Source organism: Triticum dicoccoides, chromosome 3A, assembly GCF_002162155.2.
Source record: "Triticum dicoccoides isolate Atlit2015 ecotype Zavitan chromosome 3A, WEW_v2.0, whole genome shotgun sequence".
Lineage (NCBI taxonomy): Eukaryota > Viridiplantae > Streptophyta > Magnoliopsida > Poales > Poaceae > Triticum > Triticum dicoccoides.
Window position 1 is genome coordinate 686,582,250 of NC_041384.1, and position 23,848 is coordinate 686,606,097.

At 45.3% G+C, this 23,848-nt stretch overlaps 1 protein-coding gene across 1 annotated transcript; it reads left to right on the forward strand.

Moving 5' to 3' along the window:
* Positions 1–19,020: 19,020 nt before the first annotated feature.
* On the forward strand, positions 19,021–20,554 carry LOC119270213 (2'-deoxymugineic-acid 2'-dioxygenase-like). Its single transcript, XM_037552192.1, has 4 exons — positions 19,021–19,263; positions 19,354–19,610; positions 19,692–20,013; positions 20,091–20,554. Exons 1-4 carry the CDS (start codon positions 19,057–19,059, stop codon positions 20,355–20,357), a joined length of 1,053 nt encoding a protein of 350 aa, XP_037408089.1. The 5' UTR covers positions 19,021–19,056; the 3' UTR covers positions 20,358–20,554.
* Positions 20,555–23,848: the final 3,294 nt, after the last annotated feature.

Sequence of the window (23,848 nt, forward strand, 5' to 3'; positions counted from 1 at the left end):
AAATTTGCCATTTTGTGTAGCTTACAAATTAACGTTGTAATTATTTAAAATTTGTACAAATACACATAACACACATTCACATATTTTATGTCTTGTCAGCGCAAACTTGTTCTCTGGGGGTGCATAGGGTTCTAGGGGCACATATTTTCTGTCTTGTCGGCGCAAACAGGAATACTATGAATGTGTGTACTTTAAACAGCAATTTCCTGATCCTGCTATAACAAGGTCAGATCCACGGTGCTCATTGCGCTCTTATGGAACATTTGGAGGCGAAGGCATGCAATGCCATTGCGCGAGGGACTGTATGTCTCCCTGATGACTTGATTATTTGGTCTAATCGATGCCCCAATGATGTACAAGCTATTCTTCTCCGAGATTGGGGGTCGATGTTGTTTCATTTATCTGAGAGAATTTAGCCTTTCTTCTGTTGGGGTGCGTTCAACAACCCTGTAATTAGCAGATAACTTTGTATCGCTGTTCTGTAGGTTTCTCCTCTGATCTTCAGGCCTCTTTTGGTTCATAGCATAGGATTATCATAGGAATAGGCTTATAGGAAATGAGATGACATGTATCTCAAATTCTATGAGTAGGAATAGGAAACAAGATGTCATTTGGTTGACACCAAAGGAATTTTTCCATTGAGTTTAGGCTTTTTTTTTTCCTATGAAATGTGAAGGATAGGAACCATTCCTATGTAGGAATAGGAATCCATTCCTATGAACCAAAGGACTCTAAATGAAAAAAATCCTATAAAAATCCTATCCTCTAGAATTCCTATGAATACAAGTTCAGGCCGGCACAAGCTTGCCATAGTCAGCGTCAAAGAGAAAAAACTTCATTGAAGAAATAGCCAAATTAATCAAAGAGCTCGAATGCTGAATGTGGCGGCGTAAGAAGCATATGCAAAGGAAGCATGGATGAGCGGCTGCAATTCGGATACTTGGAATGTGATGATGTATTGTGTTGAACTGTAATAAGTAGTTTAGCTCTGCTGCTTACTCACTCTACCTTTTGTCTCTACATTTTGATGTGCTGAACTCTGTTACTGGCGGGTTTTTTCTAATGCAAACTGGAGAGCCGGCTCGTTTTTATTTATTAAAGAATATCGCAAAAAAGGATATATTATTTTTTAAACTTTTAAATATCAATCATACTGTAAGAACTAATCGTGCTTTACATGTAAAATTGTAAATTCAAGATGAGTATCACATTGCTTAATCAATCACGGAGGATTTAGCTATAGCTAGTTTCGTCCTCGGTTGAAGGACAGCCGGATCATGATGATGCTCCATGCACCGGTGGTAGAACATCGCGGCCGCCACCGTGGACAAGAGCTGCACGCCGACGGACGGGAGAAGATATCCATGGAGGACACCAATGATACCGGCATCGGGTGCCCTCTGAGAACAGTACATGGCAAACGCGTACGCCGGGGAGATGGCAACCGGAAGGAGGCTCGCCACGACCACCATCACGGCGGCCTCCTTCCTCCTCGCCCTCTCGGCCATGAGCCGCCACGCCCGCCGGAAAGCAGCGCGTGTTCCGCCTTCCCCGTAACCTTCATCTGCCGCCGACGCGGCGATCGCCACTTGGAACACCGCGGCGAGGAAGAGGTGCGAGAGGAGAAGGAGGAGGAGGAGGAACAGCACGTAGCCCGTCACAAAAGACGCTGCGGCGTCCGACCGGGCAGCGGCACCGCTCGTCCACCAGCGCCACGACGCGAGGGCGAGGCACGACGCGAGAAGAGCCGCCAACGACGCGTGCTCGACGACGGCGACGAGGGCGGCGGTGGCCAAGGTGCCGCGGACCCTCCCCGCTGCCGCCTTGCCGCGGACGAGCTCGGCCAGCGAGCGCGGGCGCCGGTCACCCCGACACGTCGCGGAGGCGGCGAGCGCGACGGCGACCCGCGTGGCGAGCTGGCTGGCGAGGTACGCGAGGTAGACGACGAGCAGCTTCTTGGCGTGTCCCCGGATCTCGTTGTCGCTTTCCGACGCGTAGACGACGTGCTGGCTCCTCCCGGGGCCACCGTCGTTGTCCCTGACCAGCGAGTACACGCGGAGGAGGACGGCGGTGGCTGGGTGGGCGTAGAGGACGGCGACGGAGAGGGAGACGAAGGTGTGGACGTAGACGAGCGCGAAGGCGGACGCGAAGAGCCTGCCGTTGCGCGTGGGGAGGATCAGGGAGTCCGCGACGAAGCTGGTGCGCGGCGACGACGAACCTGCGGTGCTTGCTTCCCTGGCGGTGGCGGCCATGGTGGATGGATGCATTGGCTATGCTCGATGAAGAATCGGCGGAGAGGTTGGCCAGAGCTTGATCGCTGACGTGTCGTATCTTAATGCCGTTGTCACGTTCATGGTGGTCATCGGACGAAAATTCTCGGGAGACGACTTTGACCTTGTTAGATTATGTATAGCTTCTGTACCTATGTACGTATATGGTACATATTGTAACACAACCATTATATATAATGAGATAAGCCACCCCTAGAGGGTTGTGCTAGTTCCCCAAAACTTATTGTCTTACATGGTATCACGCTAGGTTACGATCGCTTCCGCTTCTAAACCCTAATACCCGCACCGCCGCCGCAGCCGCCGCCGCCTTCACCGCCGCCGCCGCGCCACCGATCGCGCCGCCGCCATGTCGAGCGCCGCCACCACCGGTTCAACTGCTGCGGGCTTCCTCCCGGCCTCTCTTGCGGCTCTGCTCAACCTCCCGCTCGATGCCGTCTCTGTTCCGGCTCCGATCGGGACAAGGAGCATCGGCTCCGTCTTCTCCACGCCGCCGGCGCCCTCGCTTGGGCGTGACCTCGTGGTCCACACCGCGGCGCCGCCGTCCGCTGCGGACTCCGCAGGCATCGTCCCGCCGCTCCTGCCGCAAGCGGATCACACTGCCCCGCTGGCGGGGTTGGCGGCGTCCGCCCCGGCCGCGGGCCTTGCGGCGTCCGCACCGGCCGCGAGCTTTGCGGCACCCGCCCTGGCTGCGGTCCCGCCTCCTCCCGCATCGGCTTCGGTGCCTCCGGCTGCCTCCATGGTGTTTGCACCCCAGGCAGCCTCCTCGATGGGATTGTCTTCGCCGCCGCCGTTTCACTTCGGTCATCTCATCACCATCAATCTCTCCATCGACAACTACATCTTCTGGCGTGCGCAGGTTCTCCCGCTCTTGGGGAGTCACTCCCTGCTAGGCTACGTCGACGGATCGCTTCCCTGCCCACCCGCGCTGGTAGACAGCGTGCACGGTCCGGTCTACAATCCGGCCCATCGCGTCTGGACGGGGCAGGACCAGGCGAACCTCTCCTCCATCCAGGGGTCGCTCTCGCCGGCAGTTGCCGGCCTTGTTGTCTTCGCAAAGACGTCTCATGAGGCCTGGACCATCCTTGAGCGCACCTTTGCAGCGCAGTCCCAGGCTCGTGTCTCTGCACTCCGTCGTCAGCTTGGAGAGTGTCAGAAGCTTGACTCCACTGCCACTGAGTTCTACAACAAGGTCAAGGGCCTCGCCGACACATTGGCCTCCATTGGACAGCCCCTCACCGACTCCGAGTTCAACTCGTTTATTGTCAATGGTCTTGATGAGGAGTATGATGCCTTAGTCGAGATCATCAACGAGCGGGGCAACTCGACACCCATGCTGGCACACGAGGTTTTCTCTCGGCTCCTTCTCACTGAGCAACGGGTCGAGACTCGCCGCACCAGGGGCACTGGCTCCCTCTCGGCCAACGCCGCCACCAAGGGTGGCCGCTCTTCTTCATCACCCCGGTCTCCCTTGGGGCTGCCACCGTCGCCCGCCTCGGCCCTCCCACCTACTGCGACCTTACCGGGGGCTGGCGGTCCACGTGTGTGTCAGCTTTGTGGCCGCGATGGGCACTGGGCCTCCAAGTGTCATAAGCGCTTCCAGCGAAGCTTCCTTGGTCTTGGCAATGACGGCAAAGATACACGCAACAATGCCCGTCAGGTCGCCATGGCTGATCGTCCCGCGCCGCAGAAGCAACAGGGACACACTCAGTCCTACTCCATCGATCCACACTGGTACATGGACTCTGGGGCGACAGAGCATCTAACCAGCGAGATGGGGAAGCTTCACACTCATGAACCCTATCATGGCTCCGACAAGATCCACACCGCCAATGGAGCAGGTATGCACATCTCTCATATTGGTCAAGCATCTCTTCTCACTAGACATGCCAATAGGAGTCTTCAGCTTCGCAATGTTCTTCGAGTTCCATCTGTGACCCGTAATCTTCTTTCAGTTCCTAAACTCACACGTGATAATAATGTGCTTTGTGAATTTCACCCTTTTGATCTTTTTATTAAGGATCGGGGCACGAGGGACATTCTTCTTAGTGGGCGGTTGTGCCAGGGCCTCTACCGTCTGGAGCATCCTGGTGTCGCTCGTGTTTTCAGTGGAGTTCGGGTCTCTCCGTCACAGTGGCATGCTCGTCTTGGTCACCCGGCCACACCTATTGTCCGTCATATTTTGCGTCGTCATGAGCTTCCCAGTTTGTCTAGTCATAAAGATGTAGCAGTGTGTGATGCTTGTCAGCAGGGGAAGAGTCATCAACTTCCTTTTTCGGAGTCCAGTCGTGAGGTGAAACATCCTTTAGAACTTGTGTTTTCAGATGTATGGGGTCCTGCTCAGACTTCTGTCAGTGGTCATAATTACTATATCAGTTTCGTTGATGCTTATAGTCGCTTTACCTGGCTTTACCTTATTAAACGCAAATCTGATGTGTTTGATATTTTTGTTCAGTTTCAAAAACATGTTGAACGTCTTCTCAAGCACAAAATTGTTCATGTCCAGTCAGACTGGGGGGGGCGAGTATCGCAACCTCAACTCTTTCTTTCAGTCGCTTGGGATAGCTCATCGTTTAGCATGTCCACATACACATCAGCAGAATGGTTCAGTCGAACGTAAGCATCGTCATATTGTTGAAGCTGGTCTTACTCTTTTGGCCCATGCATCTGTTCCGTTTCGGTTTTGGAGTGATGCTTTCACCACTGCATGCTTTCTCATCAACCGTACTCCTACTTGTGTTTTAAACATGAAGACTCCCATTGAGGTTCTCCTTAATAAACAACCTGATTATACCTTTCTCAAGGTATTTGGGTGTGCTTGCTGGCCGCATCTTCGTCCATATAACAAGCGCAAGCTTGAGTTTCGTTCTAAGAAGTGTGTTTTTCTTGGCTATAGCTCTCTTCATAAAGGTTACAAATGTCTTCATGTTCCCACTAATCGTGTCTATATATCTCGGGACGTCGTGTTTGATGAGCATGTTTTTCCCTTTGCCAACCTTCCTGTGTCCACTGTCGAACCACCATCCCTGCATTCATCCTCTGTTGCTTCTGACCAATTTGATGATGTTGCATACTCTCCTTTGCTGTTACCTAACCATGGTGCAGGAACCGGACGTGGAGCTCGTTTGGAGCTGTTGGAGGATTCACCATCATCATCGTCGTCTTCTGGTGGGCACGTCGATCGCCCTATGTTGCATGGCATCGATTCGCGTGCCCATGCATGGTCACCCGACGAGCCCGTCGCGCCGAGCATCTCCACTGCTCGGTCCGTTTTGCCAGCGGCCGCCGAGTCGCCCGCGGCTCGGCCCGTCACGCCGTCTTCGTCTGCGGCTCGGCCCGTCACGCCGTCTTCGCCCGCGGCTCGGGTCCTCACGTCGCCTTCATCAGCGGATCGGCCCGCGACACCGGTCGCGCCACGGCCCACTATGCCGAGCTCGTCATCGGCCCGGTCTGTGATGCCGGAGTCGCCAGCTGCTTCGTCTGCTCTGCCGGTTTCGCCGGTGGGTCGGCCTTCTTCGCCAACCGAGTCCGAGGCTACCGTGACTGGCTCCTCGTCACCGGCTGACTCGTTAACATCGCCGTCCTCCAGCCCGTTGCAGGCTGCTCCGTCGACCTCGGTGGTTCCTGTGTCCCGACCACATACACGCAGTCGCAGTGGCATTTTCAAACCTAAGGAACGTAAGGATGGTACGGTTGCTTGGTTGGCTGCTTGTTTGGCTGCTGCTGTTGCGGATCCATCTTCTGAGCCTCGCTCATATCAGGTTGCCCTGCGCATTCCACATTGGCGAGAGGCTATGGAGCAGGAGTTTCATGCTCTTCTTCGTAACAAGACATGGACTCTCGTTCCTCCACCACCACGGGTAAATGTTATTGACTCAAAATGGGTATTCAAAGTGAAGAAGCATTCGGATGGATCTATTGAGCGTTACAAAGCGCGACTTGTTGCTCGCGGTTTTTGGCAGCGTCATGGTCTTGACTATGAGGACACCTTCAGTCCTGTCGTCAAGCCTACCACTATTCGGCTTCTTCTCTCCATTGCTGTTTCTCGTGGTTGGTCACTTCGTCAACTTGATGTGCAGAATGCTTTTCTACATGGATTTTTGGAGGAAGAGGTTTATATGAAACAGCCGCCTGGTTTCTCTGATCCTGATCGTCCTGACTATATCTGTCGTCTTTCCAAAGCATTATATGGTTTGAAGCAAGCTCCTCGTGCCTGGCATGCCCGCCTTGCCTCTGCCCTTCGTGCTCATGGGTTTGTACCGTCTACTGCTGACACTTCGTTATTTCTTCTACAGAAGCCAGAAGTCACTATGTATCTTTTGGTATATGTCGATGATATTATCCTTGTCAGCTCTTCTTAGTATGCTGCTGATGCTCTTGTCTGCTCTCTTGGTGCTGATTTTGCGGTCAAAGATCTTGGGAAGCTTCACTACTTTCTTGGAGTTGAGGTCACTTCTCGTGCTACTGGTCTTGTCCTTACGCAGAAGAAGTACTCCTTGGAGTTGTTACAGAGAGCTGGCATGCTGAAGTGCAAACCGACCACCACACCCATGTCGTCTACCGACAAGATAACAAATGTTGATGGTGAGCTTTTGTCTCCTGCGGATGCCACAGAGTACAGGAGCATTGTTGGTGGACTTCAGTACTTGACGATCACGAGACCAGATATCTCTTATGCTGTTAACAGGGTTTGTCAGTATCTTCAGGCTCCCAGAGATACTCATTGGGCTGCTGCTAAACGCATTCTTCGTTATGTTCAGTTCACCCTGACATTTGGTATGCATATTCGGCCGACTTCCTCTCGGGTCCTTTCGGCCTTCTCTGATGCAGATTGGGCTGGTAGCCCAGATGACAGGCGATCCACGGGGGGTTATGCAGTATTCTTTGGCTCTAATTTGATCGCCTGGAGTGCTCGGAAACAGGCTACTGTGTCACGTAGCAGTACTGAAGCTGAGTACAAGGCTGTGGCTAATGCTACTGCAGAGATTATTTGGGTGCAGTCTTTGCTTCAGGAGTTAGGTTTGTCTCAACCACAGCCTCCTATTCTTTGGTGTGATAACATCGGTGCTACATACCTTTCTGCAAATCCAGTATTTCATGCCCGAATGAAACACATTGAAGTTGACTATCACTTTGTACGGGAACGTGTATCACAGAAGCAACTCCAGATCAAGTTTATCTCATCTAAGGATCAACTTGCAGACATCTTCACTAAGCCTTTACCGCTGCCACAGTTTGAGGCTTGTAGGCGCAATCTTACCCTTCTCAGTTCTTTAGAAAGTGGCTAAGATTGAGGGAGGGTGTTAGACTATGTATAGCTTCTGTACCTATGTACGTATATGGTACATATTGTAACACAACCATTATATATAATGAGATAAGCCACCCCTAGAGGGTTGTGCTAGTTCCCCAAAACTTATTGTCTTACAGACCTTTCGGAGTCACAGGCCAGTTACTGTCATTTATTACATCCGATGTGCCACTCCATGGTTGAACGAGGACAACGATGCTTATGAGACCCAGCAAAAAAATCTCTACAAAATATGAGCTAAAAATCATAATGAAAGAGGACGAGATCGAGTGGATCTGGAGAGCCAAAGGATAAGGATTTAAAATTAGGTCATTGCAACACTAAAAAAATTATGTGTAAAGCCAATGAAAGGATGAGAAAGAAGGCCATTTTTTCACTCAATGTTGGTGATAACATCATTGAAGGTTAAGCTAATCTTATGAAACTTATAGCTTAGTTTTATAAAAAAAACTCTTTTTTGCGAATTATAAAAAAAACTCTTTGGATCTTGAGTTAGTAATAATATTGATGTCAACTTTTACTTGAATCATGTGATTGAGGATGACATTAATAATTTCATCTAGAGTAATAAATAATAATAATAATAATAATAATAATAATAATAATAATAATAATAGTTACATAGCGGCCCATTCTCTCTAGAAGATTAATGCCCTTGTCTTTTCTGTTGATAATAACAAGCCCCTGGGCCTATTGGGCTCGCAACTGAGTTTTACCACCATTTTTGGGTAATTATTAAAAATCCTATGAAAATGTTCTTTGATGATTTTTGTCAAGGTAAACTGGATGTCTAAAGGTTGAACTACGACACCATTTTTCGAATCCCTAAGGTTGTTGGAGCTAACAAAATTGAGCAATTTAGACACATCTGCTTGCTCAATTCTAGCTTTAAACTTGTAATTAAAGGTGCAACGGCAAGACGAATGAATGTGCTAAGAAGAACAACGATTTCCTACAAGCTCCATTCATGAAAGGTAGGAATATTATGGAGGGGGCTGATTTTACATGAAACCTTGCATCACGTGCATGTTTGAAAACAATTAGGGGTTCTCTTTTAAGTATATTTTTTAAGAAAGCCTATTATAGTATTAGCTGAAATTTTTCTATAAAATAATGAAGCTTGAAGGTTTTGGTGATAAAACTATCGGTTTAATCAAGAAAATTATGGTGAATGGTAAAGTTTGTGTCAAAGTAAAAAATGAGCTTGGACCTTACTTCACAACTTATAAAGGTGTGAGGCAAGGTGTTCCTTACCACCCCTTCTATTTAATATTGGAGTGGATACACTTGCTTAGTTGATTCATAAGGGGCAGTGGGGTTGGGTTCATTAGAGGTTTAGCCTCTGACCTTCAGGAAAATGGACATGATATCCTGCAATATGTAGATGATACACTGTTTCTCCTAAAGGAAGGGGATGAGAATGCTAGTAATTTAAAATTATTTTTATGTCTCTTTGAATAACTGGGTTAAAAAAATTCACAAAAGTGAGGTTTATTGCTCTGCAGATGTTGTTAAAAGAGCATTTATGAGAATATTTTCACTTGTCAGGTTGGTCAGTTGCCTATTAAATATCAAGGCATTCCAGTTAGTAGTGTTAGGATCTTAAATAAAGATTGTAAATCTGTTGAGGATGGGATAAAGAAGAAACTTAAATTTTGGCAAGGGAAGCTACTTCTCATTTGAGGTAGGCTGACCTTGCTCCTCTCTTAGTAAGAAACCTCTCTACTTGCTATCTTTCTATGGAGTACCTAAAGGGTTGTAAACCTTGAGTTTATGAAACATAGCCCTTCTTGGAAAATGGTCATGGAAAATGTCATTTGTCGAGAGTTGCTCTTTAAGAAATATCTCAGAAGGCAGACCTTGTCAAAAGCCAACATTTTGTTTAGCAAGTCCCAATTTTGAAATGCCTTAATGGACGTCTGTTCTATACCTTTTGTAGAAAAGAAGTCCATGATGGTAAGGCTACTAGAATCTGGGAGGATCTTTGGATTGGAGATCAATCCTTGGCTACTAGGTTTAGTAGATTTGATGTGTTTACTTTCTCATTGAATATTATGGTTGATAAGGTAATCATGAGTGCTTGTCAGTGTTTGAGTTTTAGAAGAGCTATGTGAGGTGTTTCCTAGAACAATGAGTTGCTTTGAAGGATCTTGTGTCAGATTTCTCCCTCTGAGGAGGCAAAGATATATACTCATTTATATGCCTAACCCAACTAAAGGATTTATTGTTAAATCCTTGTATCAACAAAATTATTCACACTCGCCCTTTGATGGTTGTCGTTTCCTTTGGAAGGTTAAGATTTCACCAATGATTATTGCTTTCTCATGGCTGGTTCTTAAGCATCTGAACTACAGATACCCTACTAAATCGTGGTGGGTTGGAGAAAAAAGTTGCAAGATGAATCTACTGACCATCTGTTTTTGGGAGTTCAGTAGCTAGGTTCATCCGGGGGATTGTACAATGCACTTTTAAAGTTGCATCAACCCTTGCTAGCTTTGATCAATGCTTGACAATGATCTAAAGTTTTCCTCCAAAGAGAAGGAAAACACTGTAGTGGGGACGGCTCATGTTATATAGGCTATCCGGAAGACACGCAACAAAGTGTGCTTTCATAAAAAAAAGTACCCGAATGATATTGTTAGTGTCATTCATTTAATATGTCAGTATATTGATGACCGGTCCGACTTGCAGAAGGAAAATGTGATGGCGGTTCTCCGGCGAGGATCCAGAAGACTCACGGTGGTGGTGGCTGAGGTGTTTGGCCAGGCGAAAGGATGGGCACCACTTGGGCATCGTGCTGTTGGATGATTGTGTAGCCGGTGGTGCATTGGCTTGCCCACGTTTGGTCGTAACTCTGAAGTTTTGTTTTGCATGCCATGTTTTCTGTAGTGTTCTGCATATGCAATTTGGGTGTGTCATTTTGCTGAGTGATGAACCTCCGACTATGTTAGAGATGCTGCAATGTTAGCTATGATGCTGCAATAATTAGTTTAAATCTACTATTTATTCACTTTACTTTCTGTCTCTATATTTTGATGTACTGGACTCAATTTCTTCAATGGAGTTGTTTAAAAAAATCAAGAGGATTTTATAAGAACTCTAAAAGCATTTACCATTGTAGAAACGGAAGAGATTCATGGAGCCCAAATTGGCACTCATGTCTATCAACTTACACCACGAGAGAGAATTTTCAGCACCCGGGTGCCCCTACACAAATAAAAAAAATCTGAAACTTTGGGACATCAAACTTGATCAAACTTTTGATGATCTTGAAAAGTTTTAGTTAAAAATAACATTCGAGGAGCCCTCACCTAAAAATCTAAAATCATTGTTCAAAGTTGATGTACATTTTTGAGCAATGATTTTGTTTTTTTGTGGTGAGGGCTGCACGAAAGTTATTTCTTGCTGAAACTTTGCAAGAAAATCAAATTTTTGAACATCTTTGATCCCTGAAAGTTTCAGATTTTTTTGAACTTTTTGAATTTTTTACAAAAATACTGTTCATGAGGGTGTAGGGGCACCCGGGAGCTGTTACACCTTTCTCCTTACACCAAACACTCAATCAGTCTCGTTTTTCCGTATCCAAATGAGTACTATCGTATATCTTCAGACCAGAGGATTGACCTAGCTAGCTTGTTTCATCGTCAATGGCATGACAGATTCATAATGATGCTCCGTGAATCGGTGATAGAACACGGTGGCCGCCACCGTGGAGTAGAGCTGCACGCCGGCGGACGGGAGAAGATATCCATGGACGACACCGAGCACAGGGGTGTTGCAGACACAGACGCCGCTCTGCAAACAGTACACGGCGAACGCGTACACCGGGTAGATGACAACCGGCAGGAGGCTCGCCACGAGCAGCATCACGGCGGCCTCCTTCCTCATCGCCCTCGCGGCCATGAGCCGCCACGCCCGCCGGAGAGCAGCGCACGTTCCGCGTTCACCATAACCTTCATCTGCCGCCGACGCGGCGATCGCCACTTGGAATACCGCGGCGAGGAAGATGTGCGAGAGGAGAGCGAGGAGAAGGAGGAACAGCACGTAGCCTGACACGAAAGACGACACGGCGGCGGCCGTGTCCGACCGGGCAGCAGCGCCGCGCGTCCACCAACACCAGGACGCGAGGCACGCCGCGAGGAGAGCCGCGGACGACGCGAGCTGGAGGACGGCGACGAGGGCGGCGGTGGCCAAGGTGCCGCGGATCCTGCCTGCGGCAACGAGCTCGGCCAGCGAGCGCGGGCGCCGGTCGCCGGCGCACGTCGCGGAGGCGGCGAGCGCGACGGCGACCCGCGTGACGAGCTGGCTGGCGAGGTACGCGAGGTAGAGGAGGAGCAGCTTCTTTGCGTGTCCCCGGATCTCCTCGTCGCGTTCCGCCGCGTAGAAGTCGTAGCCGTCGTCCTCCCTGGCCAGCACGCCGACGTGGACGAGGACGGCGGCGGCGAGGGGGTGGGCGTAGAGGAGGGCGACGGAGAGGGAGACGAAGGTGTGGGCGTAGACGAGCGCGAAGGCGGACGCGAAGAGGCTGCCGTTGCGCGTGGGGAGGATCAGGGAGTCCGCGACGAAGCTGGTGCGCGGCGACGACGAACCTGCGGTGCTTCCTGCCGTGGCGGCCATGGATCAATTGGCTATGGAAGACTGGCGGGAGCTTACAGCTTAGCTTGACGTGCAGCAGTATCTTGTGAAGCAGCGATGGGCGGATTTGTATCGCGATCACCGTGGTCATCCGAAGAAAATTCTCGGTGGACGACCTGGACTTTTCGGAGTCGTCGGTCGGTAATAAATGTGACATATATCGTCAGATTTGTCACTTTACAATTTTCTCAACGGAATTGCTAAATTTCAGTCGACTGAGTTTTGATAGATGTTATAATTGTGAGATCTTAAATGGAGATCTGTCCATGAAACGTTTAATTTTTTCTGTATTCCTTTTTAAATGTTGTGTCACTTGATTATGCCTTAGTTAAGTCTCATTCAAGTGAGATTTAGCTACACCTTTTTTTCCTATAAATGACTGATACAATGTCAGCGGCACAACACACCCACCATGACTACAACTACACACAAACCCCCTTATCGGTCTCAAGCCACGAACAATAAAGAGGTAGGACACAGAGGCCAAGGCCGTGTCTTAATCAATGTTGAACACCTTGGAAGCATGAACAAAACTTCATGCCTGACTGACACAACACATACCCCATCCTTGACGCGTAGGAGTACAACAGGTGGACAACAGTTGTGCCTCTTCGAAAGAAAAGAAAAAACTCCTTTTTCTCTTCCGCGAGAGGCGCTGATTTTCTTCGTCGTGGAGGCACAAATTTACATTCGCGAGACACAGAACTGTGTCTCTTAAAAAGGAAAAAGTGCATTTTTTTTCTTTTGCAAGAGGCATGAATTTGCTTCTCGTGGAGGTACAAGTTTGTTTCTACATGAGTCACAGTTGTACCTCACGAATAGGGGAAAACACGATTCTTTTTCTATGAGAGGCACGTATTTGCTTCACGCCATGGCACATATTTGCTCCCACCACAGGGATAGTGCCTCTCGAAAGGGGAAAAATGGAGGAAAGTCATCCTTCTGTCTTGGATTTTATACCGGTTTTTCGTGATTTTTTTTATCAAAACCTACTAACATGGGATTTAATGACTAGAACCTTGACATGAAAAATCCATAGGTGAAAACTTTTCACGATTTGAATGTAAGATTCAAGAGATAAAATATTTTAAATAAATGAACCTACAAGAAAAGGAAAACTCTAAATATGTCACTCGTCGTAATTTGGGAAGGTAGGAGTGACCTTTGTGAGGCATACCCATTAGTTAGTGATTTTGCTCCTTCGGTCTCCTCTGAAACTTTGTCCTCGTGCTATAACAACTGGGCAGCCCATTTAGGTCTGTTTATTTTCGTTCGGGAGCAACTAGTTAACGAGCGCTCCTTCGGGAGCCTCGCAACGATCATCGCCACTTGGCGCGCTCTCAGCCATTTGCCACGTGTCGCGCTGTGGACGCTTCATTCGGATTTTAATTTTTTATTTTTCCGCACGTGTTTTCGGCCTTTTAAACGGTTTTTTGCCGGTTTTTTCTGACATTTTGGTTTCCCCCGGTCTTTCTTGGCTTTTCGACCAAAAAAATTTTCGAATTTTTTTTGCGCGAGAAAACGCGTTTTCTTTTTTTTTCCCTTTCGCGAAAGTCACGTTTTTTCTTCCGCGAGAGGCACGGTCGTGCCTTTCGGAAACGAAAAAAACGCGTTTTCTGTTTTTTTTTCTTTCGCGAGAGTCATGGTTTTGCATCCGCAAGAGGCACGATTGTACTTTCACGAGAGTCACGGCCGTGCCTCTCGGAAAGGGAAAAACAAAACGCGTTTTTTGTTTTTTCTTTCTTTCGGAAGAGTCACGGTTTTGCTTCGGCGAGAGGCGCGGTTGTGCTTTCGTGAAAGTCACGGCCGTGCCTCTCGGAAAGGAAAAAAATACACGTTTTCTGTTTTTTTTCTTTCGCGAGAGTCACGGTTTTGCTTTCGCGAGAGGCACGGCCGTGCCTCTCGGAGACGAAAAAAAACGTGTTTTTTGTTTTTTTCCTTCCACGAGAGTTACGGTTTTGCTTTCACGAGAGGCACGGTTGTGATTTCGCGAGAGGCACGGACGTGCCTCTTTCGGAAAGGAAAAAAAAAACATGCTTCCGGTCCGGTTTTTTCGCTCGGTTTTTTTCATCCGGTTTTTTTGTGAAAAAAAAAGTTCGTCAAAACGTATCAACATGGGATCTACTTTTGAAGATCTCGACGTGAGGAATCCAACGGTGAAAACGGTTCGAGATTTGGACGCATGGTTTAAGAGATAAAACATTTTAAATAAACGGATCTACGAAAAAAGGGAAAACTCCCAGGTTGCAACAAGTGGCACACTGCATGTGCACCACTTGTCGCGACCTGGGAAAGTGGAGTGCTCTTTGCAACAAGTACTCCTTAATTAGTGATTTCGTCCTTGTACTTTGTTCGAGTTTTCTAGTTTTCTTTCGTGGTTTTCTCGGCCTTTTGGTGTGGGTTTCTTCTTTGGGTTTCACTGTTGGTTTCTTTTTTTTGTACTTTTCGGTTTTTTATTTATTCACCGGCTTTCTTGTTTTTTCTAATGTTTTTGTTCTTTTCCTACTTGGTCTTTTTCCTTTTCACTATTTTCTTCGGGTTTTTTCTCTTTGTTTTTTTCATTTCTTTTGTATTTGTTTTATTTTCTTAGGTTTCTTTCTTATTTCTGATCAGTTCTTCATTTGTCTTTGGTTTTGATTTGTTTCCACATATGTTTTCACGTTTTTTTGTAGTTTCTATTTTTTTAGGTGTTTATTTCCTCCATTTATTTGGTTTGCACCGCTTTTTTTCAACACATGTCTGTATTTTTCATACACTCTTGTACATTTTACTTATAAATCAGGAACAATTTTCATACATGCTTAATATTTTTCTAATACATGATTAACATTTAAAATAGAATGGCCACATTTCTAATTCACATTGTACATTTTTGGTATATGCCAGGAACATTTTTTAATATTTTGAATATATAATTAACATTTGTTACACATGACAATATTTATTAAAAATTGTGTTTTTTTAATTTTTTAATATGCGTTCTACCTTTTTTTCCATACATAACGAACATTGTTTTACACTTTTTAGATTTTTGAAATAAATGATTAACCTTTTTTCATATTTGTGTTCGATGACTACATTTTCATACACTTTCTACATTTCGGTATATATGAGGAACTTTCTTTATGAAAAAAAATAATATTTTCAAAATATATGATTAACAATTTTTTGATACACGATCATTTTTTTTTTGTATTTACGTTTTAAATTTGAAAATTTTAACACACTTCTACATTTATTTTATAAATCAGGAACATTTTATACAAGCATTGAACATTTTTAAAATAAATTAGTGACACTTCCAAATGATTGATTAACTTTTTAATGCATGGTCAACATTTTTTCCTATATATATTTAACATGTTCAAAATTCGTCACTAACAGTTTTCAAATATAATATTACGTTTTTAATAGATTGTCAATATTTGTTTCTTTACATATTTAATGTTTTTCAAATGTTTGGTTAACATTTTTCTAATACATGGTCAAGATTTTTTTCTATAACCATTTCACTTATTTCAAAAGCTTTATTAATATTTTTCAAATAATTAATTTAATAAATTTAAATGCTTGATTAACATTTTTTTAAATACATAATAAACTTTTTTAAAAAAAGGTTGTATATTTTTTGTATAGATGAGAAACATTTTCTCTATTCAAATTTAATTTTTCTTGTAATGCTTGGTTAAAATTTTCTAAAATGTTTTATCAAATTTTTTGTAATACATTTATGTAGAATACTTGGAACTATAAAGTAAAGTAAAAAAAGAATGCAAATATTAACTTCAAAAAATTAACTGAGGTGGCCTCCTGCGCATCTGGGCCAGCCCATCTCGCGCACGCCTTCGCGTGAGACTTCACTACTTTCTCTTTTATTTATTTAGTTATTTTTACCTAAAAAATAATTTATTTAGTTATTTTTGCTTTTGTTTATACTTTCAAATATTTCCACGAGAGCCCCATTTCTATTTTTTAGATGTTTCAAACAAGTGATTTTACAGTTTTATCCTTCCTGTCTTTCCACGGTAACTCCTCCACCCGTATTGTTTGCTTTTGTGGGGCTTTGCTGCGCTTTGGATCTTATCAGGGTTGATGAAAATAGATCCCATATCTAATAGTATATGTACACTCCAATGGGAAGTGGGATGAAAAACGCATAGTAGCAGATTGCCTACCTACCACGTCTCGTAGGAGACCCAAACCTCGCATACGGGTGGACAGAGTCATGTGAGTAAGCTGGATTGCTAAGTTCTACCTCCTGCCTTTTGACCCTTTTAAGAAAATAAAATCAGATGGAGGAACGCATCAACTCTAGTGCCTATCATGGCCGGAGAGGTCAAGGAGGCTTCTGGATGGGCAGTTCTAACTAAAATATGTTCACCCCCAAGAGAAAACTAAAATATGTATTTCAGTTACAGCTGAACACGAACACGAACACGAACAAGATCTGACTGATCTCTGGTTCTCTACGTTTATCATACTCACGTTCCAAAAAATTTAATATTTAAAAACTTGAAGCGATCGCACAAAGAACAAAAGATAGATAAATACTGTATTTTCTTTTGTCGGATACGAACCATTTGTTAGTTTTTTTTTAAAAAAAACTTTCAATCTATTCATTTTCAATCATAATAATATAGCGAACACAGGAAATAGTAAAAATTACATCCACATCCTAGACCATCTAGCAACAACTACAAGCACTCAAGCAAGCCGAAAGCGCGCCGCCGTCATCGCCCCACCTTCGCCGGAACCGGGCAAAGCTTGTTGTAATAGGCAGTTCGAAAGTCGTCATGCTAATGCCCCATAGGACGAACGCACTGGAACAGCAACCGCCGCCATTGAAGAGTAGCGTAGATCGAAAGGATCCGACCTGAAGACACACAAACATAGATGAACTGTGATAAGATCCGAGCAAATCCACCAAGGACAGATCCGCCAGAGACACACCTTCATACGCCCACCAACGATGCTAGATGCACCACCGGGACGGAGACTAAGCGGGAAGAGCCTTATTTCATCTTCAGAGAGCCGCTATCGTCTCAACTTTCTCAGTAGGACACAAACCCTAATAAAACTCAAAGAAATTCCTCAATGTTGTTCACGACATGATGGTCTCAAACTCCTCGATGTTAGTACTACTCAACTTACTGTTTCTTTGCTGACCATTCTTGGACTATTGTTTATTATCTCCGTCCGGGTTTCTTAATCTCTTTCTATTTTGGGTAAATTCCGACCTTTGATTTAACTCCAGAAAATAAGGTATATACTACAAAAATAGTGTCATTGAAAACTTCTTTGGAATATGAATATAACAATATAATTTGTATGACATACAGTTTATATTTTCTTAGTCAAATCTATAGTTAAAATTGGGCATAAAATACAAATGAGACCAATAAACCCGGACAGAGGTAATGCTGGGTTGTCAACTTGACACTATATATATGATCAGAGTGGTTGATCGACGTCTGGAATAGCCGGATTTATTTACTGAGTTGTCAACTTGGCACTATATATTCCCCCGGATAGGCATGGTGGGGGAATACATAGGCATAATGGTCAGAGTGGTTGCATCTTGCAGACATATGATATGCTTGTTGCCTAACACTAGGTTTTATTTACTGAACTGATCCCCTGGCTGCAGCGCCAGATTCCAAATCGGCACGCGCGCTCCTTGTTATCAAATGCATGCAGATACGATCTTGACCGAAATGAGCCGATCTAGAGCACCATTACTCTTTCATTTCTTGTCCGTATGGGGTAGCCACGTGACGCAGTAGGTTGCCACTCGCTCCCTCATGCGTCAGCCGTGACTCAATAACAATGCCGGGGGAAAGGCTATCACATTCATGCTACAGAAGGAAAAAACAGATAATATAAGTACTCCTTTCGTCTAGGTGCGTAAGTTACCTTACGAAAATCAAATAATCTTAAAATACTTAGATATGATACATTAACTTCCTTCTTGTTTCTTATTTCATGACATACCAATCAATAAAAAATGTGGGCCGTGCATGATTTCAGTGACTTAAGACTACCAAACATGACATATAGTGGTTAGTTCATTGCATGCAATGCTATTAATTAGAAGAAAACATTAAGTTCTCTTGTTTTTTCCTTTGTCTTAGTCGCGTTGCACAACCTAAGATGACTTATATACCTAGACGGAGGGAGTAAGTACAGTGTTAGCTGAACATCTATACCACAATAGCTACTCCCTCTGATCCAAGTCGTGGTTTTGAACTAAGATTGAGTGAAACTTTTTGAAGTTTCAATCACTATTTGTGCCCCGTCGATAAAATTCAATCACACAATTAAGAAAATAACCGCAAAAACATAAGTGCAATTGTATCAAAATAAAGTGTGGTTGCAGGTTTCTCGTATTCAGATACACATCCACGCTTACTCTTTCACAATATGGGACGGTGGCTAGAAACACATGCAATTTCCGACAAAAATAAGGACTTGCTGTAAACATTGCCATGTTCGCTTCGAGAAATTGTCATGCACTGCACAATATAATTGCCCTGAAAAATGCTCATTTTGCCATCCTGTCCCACTGAACTTTCATTGAATAACATTACCCAAATGTATAACTATTTATTTCTTCCTCTTTCTCCGTGGCATGTCGAAGAAGAGATGCAGAGGAACAAGGCCCCTTCTCTAGTCTAGTGCCTTCTCAATCAAAAAGGAAAGAAAAAATGCCTGCGGTAGGTAGGCCTTCTCAAACTAGTATAAGTGCATGTGATAGAGTGGTGCAATACAGACAGAAAAGTAGTATACGGTACAGAAGTCGAAGCCAAGAAGAAAAGCGAGACAATGAAGCTCATCTGCGACTTCCCGTCGCCAAAGTCCCTGCCGGACAAGTACGTCTTGCCGCCGGAGAGACGCCCTTGCAACCACGAGCTACAAGGCGACCTCTCGGTCGCTCTCCCCGTCATCGACCTCCAAGGAGCTCTTGGAGATGGCCGCCGACAGGTCATTGGCGAGATCATGGAGGCCGGCAAGGAGTATGGCTTCTTCCAGGCACGTTGCCTTGCTTCGTTTCACTGCCATGCATGTAATCTGCGCTCCTGAATCCTGATCAGTTCTTACATTGCATGCATGGCGTTGCAGGCAGTGAACCACGGTGTGGGGGAAGACGTGATCCAGGGCTTCCGTGAAGCGGCGGCAGAGTTCTTCAGGATGCCGGCCGAGGCAAAACTCAAGCACTACTCCAACGAGCACAACAAGCATTGCCGGGTCTTCTCCGGCTCCGTCACGTCCCACACTGACACCAACGACATCCGCTACTGGCGCGACTGTCTCAAGCTCCGGTGCTACCCGGTCGACAAGCTGATGGACCATTGGCCATCACAGCCAGAAACATTTCGGTAAGAGTACATTCGTGTTGATCCCTTATACTCTCACCTAGCTATAGCGGCATTGTATTCATGGGTTGCAACCCCACGCAGGGAGCGTCTTGCAAAGTACGCCGTGGCAGTGCAAGAGCTGGCACAAAGGCTCCTGCGACTCATCGCGGAGGGGCTCGGCTTGGATAGTCAATTCTTCGAGGGCGACCTCACCGGCGGGGAGACGATGATGAACGTGAACTACTACCCGCGATGCCCCGACCCGAGCCTCACGCTGGGCATCCGGCCGCATTCCGACCGCTACATCCTCACCGTCCTGTCACAGGGCGACGTCACTGGTTTACAGGTGAAGCACAAGGGACGCTGGATCGGTGTCCAACCCATGCGCAACGCGTTTGTTGTCAACTTTGGGCTTCAGCTGGAGGTGAGGTCGCATCACATCGCATCTACCCTATGGAAGAAGAGAGCACATGATAGCTAATTCTATTTGTTCTTGTGTAGATGGTGACCAACGGGGTGCTTACAAGCGTGGAGCACCGGGTGGTGACGAACTCGGCCAAGGCGAGGATGTCGGTGGCAACGCTTATCAGGCCAAATATGGGCTGCAGGATTCGTCCGGCGCCGATGATGGTGAATGGAGAGACCAACCATCGTCCTAAGTACAGGGACTTCACGGGGAGCGAGCTCATCGAGGCGTATGAGGCCACTGCGGGAAATAGGGAGGCCCTGCTTGCCTTGTTCAGGATCCATCACACCAAGTTGCTATAGCTAGCGACAAGTACACAAACACACACTGTCGACCATCGCTTTCTTAAGTTCAGTTTGTCGATCGTAGTTTACTACTCCCAACAATAAATGATTGTTAAATCATGCATGCCGATTGACATGTGCAGTCAGTTGTTTTAATTTTCAATTATCTGTTGTTATATTTTGCACTGTAATAAGCAACAGAGTGATTGCTACTCCATCGGTTTCCTAATGTACTGCATACAGTACACCTTTCAAAAGTCAAACTTACTCCATCTCTCTCAGTTTACGGGGCATGCGCGTACCCCTAGGTCGTCAATTTGACCAACTTAATACAAGTCATATATTACAAAAATATACTGCCAATATAAACTTCAGATGTTCTATTTTCAAATGATATAAATGTTTGTGTTATATAGTTTATATTAGAGTGATAAAATTGGCAACCTAGATATACATGCAGGACTTGTAGATTGAAACGGAGGGAGTAGCAATCATTGACCAAGTTTATAATAGCAACTCCTTGTGCACAAAAGGAGGGTGATTAAGGCATGCATTCCAGATTTCCGGACACTTTTAGCATAAGGAAACAAAAACGAATAACATCTAGATACAGCTCTTTGAGCATCAACTAATTTCGGACAGAGGGAGTATGATACTTGACAGCGATAGGTAATCATCAAAAGTCAGCTCATCACAAAATGAAATAGCTGTTTGGAGCTCTAACAACCAATATGTATATTTACTTTTTTATCAAAATTAATATATTCATTAAATATAATAATAATAATAAAAACTTCAGTGGTACATGAATAATTTCTCTTATATGGAATAAACCTCAACATCATCAGTACGCTACATAAGAGAAACTACTTATAGCTCTAAGTTCAGTAGCATACTGCACTTGTTGAGGTCCATTCCACATACTCCCTCCGGTCCTTTTTAGTTCGTATATAAGATTTGTCTGAAGTCAAACCTCGTAAACTTTGACCAAATTTACAGAAAAAACACCAACATTCAAAATATAAAATCAACAACATTAGATGCGTCAAGACTTTAATTTTCATATTGTATAAATTTAGCATTGTAGATGTTAATATGTTTTCATATAAATATGGTCAAACTTTACAAAGTTTGACTTCAGACAATTCTTATATGCAAAATAAAAAGAACCGGAGGAAGTACATAAGAGAAACTATTCATGTCATACCACTGAAGTTTTCTATTATTACATTTAATGAAATAATTTTTAGACAACAAAGCTACATATTGGTCCTTAGAGCTCCAAACAGCTATTTCATTTTGTGATGAGCTGACTTATGAAGGTTACCTATTGCCGTCAAGTATCATACTTCCTTCGCTCGAAATTATAGTTGATTATCAAACAAATGTATATATCTAGACGTAACGGAGGAAGTAGATGTTACTTTTCGTTTTCTTATGCTAAACAGTGATTGGAGTGCATACCTTAATCACCCACTTTTTGTATACAAGGAGTTGCTATTATAAACTTGGTCAATAATCACTAAGTTTGACTTTAGAAAGATGTAATAAAAAGTTTAACTTCAAAGAAAAATATGCACTACATTAGGGAGCCAATGGAGTAGCAATTACTGCATTGCTTATTGCAGTGCAAAATATAGCAGAAATATTGAAAAATCAAAACAACCGACAACATATGTCGATCAGCATGCATGATTTAACAATCATTTATTGTTGGGATTAGTATACTATATCGAGCTTGGAATACGAACTAGGATTCCTGTCTTAAGCAAGTTATTCTTGTAAGGAAGACACGATGAACTTAAGAAAGCAAAGGTCGATTGTGTGTGTGTGTGTGTGTGTGTCTAGTACTAGCAACTTGGTGTGGTGGATCCTGGCAAGCAGGGCCTCCCTATTGCCCGCGGTGGCCTCACACGCCTTGATGAGCTGGCTCCATGTGAAGTCCCTATACTTCAAATGATAGTTGGTCTCTGCATTCACCATCACCGGCGACAGACCAATCCTACAATACATATTTGGCCTGATAAGCATTGCCACTTACATCCTCGCCTTGGCCAAATTGGTCACCACCCGGTGCTCGCTTTGTGAGCATCCCGTCGGTTAACATCTACACCAAAACATATAGAATTAGCTACCATGCATATACTATCTTCTTCTGTAGGATATATGTGATGATGCGACGTCACCTCCAGACGAATCCCAAAGTTGATAACAAATGTGTTGTGCATGGGTTGGACATCAATCCAACGTCTCTTGTGCTTAACCTGTAAATCAATTACGTCGCCCCGCGACAAGACCACTTGGATGTAGCAGTCAGAATGTGCCTGGATGCCTAGCGTGAGGCTAGGGTCGGAGCATTGCGGGTAGTAATTCACGAGTTCATCGTCGTTTCCTAGCACGTTAGGTCGCCCTTGAAGTATTGACAAGACGCTCCCTATGTGTATTGCAACCCATGAACAATGGCACATTAGGGCATCTCTAGTTGATCCCTAATAAATAGTTATAGAGCAGTATATTTCAGTTGTATTTCTCTAACAGGCACCTAGCCAATCTCCTAAACCCATTTCCACCGAAAATTTGGCCCGCGGCGCCTAAAAGCACTCGGCCCCCGCGTGGCTGAGTAAACTTTCCCCCGCCTCCTCTCCTGCCGCCGCCTCCCCCACGCGTTGCCATCACCATCGATGACCGCTGTTCTGGCTGGAATGGGTAGCCAAGACCCTTCTGCTACCCCGTCAAGCGATAGAAACTACCCCTTCACCGCTGCTGCAACGAAGTAAAGGTTGGACTCAAGACCCTTCCGCCACCCCGTCGGGCGCCGGAAACCACCCTTGCACGCCACCCACACCAAAGAAAAGGTTGGGGACCAAAAATGTTGTACGGCCCACCAAGCCGGCAATTACTACCGGTCGCAAGGTTGGCAGGGTGGCCACTCCATTCTGACAACAATGGGTCGCCTTCCCGCTGCTCCCGGCGGTGGAAGCGAACTAGGAAGCTGACGGTCGCCGCGTCCACCCACGCTAAGGAGGCGGCGAAGAATAAGATCCACTCCGGCCCTCAACCCCGTCCAGCGGCTCGTGCGGTGTCCCCACCCACCCCTACGGCCATTGCTCTGGTGCGTCCGACCACCACAACCGACAACAAGGGCCGCGGCCGTCAAGTGCTTGATGAAATGCCTACAAGGTTTTTTTTGCTTTTTCAATTTGGCCTATGCATTGTGCGGTGATTGTTGGTGGCGATGGATGTTGTTGTTGTTGTTGTTGTCGTAGTGCGGATATGAACATGGCCGAATTTTGGGCGTCTTTGAGGCGTCAAATACGCTTGGGCTTGAAGATCTCAATTATGATTCGGTGTTCAATCAACAAGTGGCCGAAGAGGAAGAGGTGGATGATCCCATGGAGACCGAGACTTAATCAAGCATGAAGCAACAAAGGATAAGGACTCACAACTACAACCAAGTTGAAGATGTTGATTTGTGCTATGCTTGGATGAACATCTCTATGGATGCAACG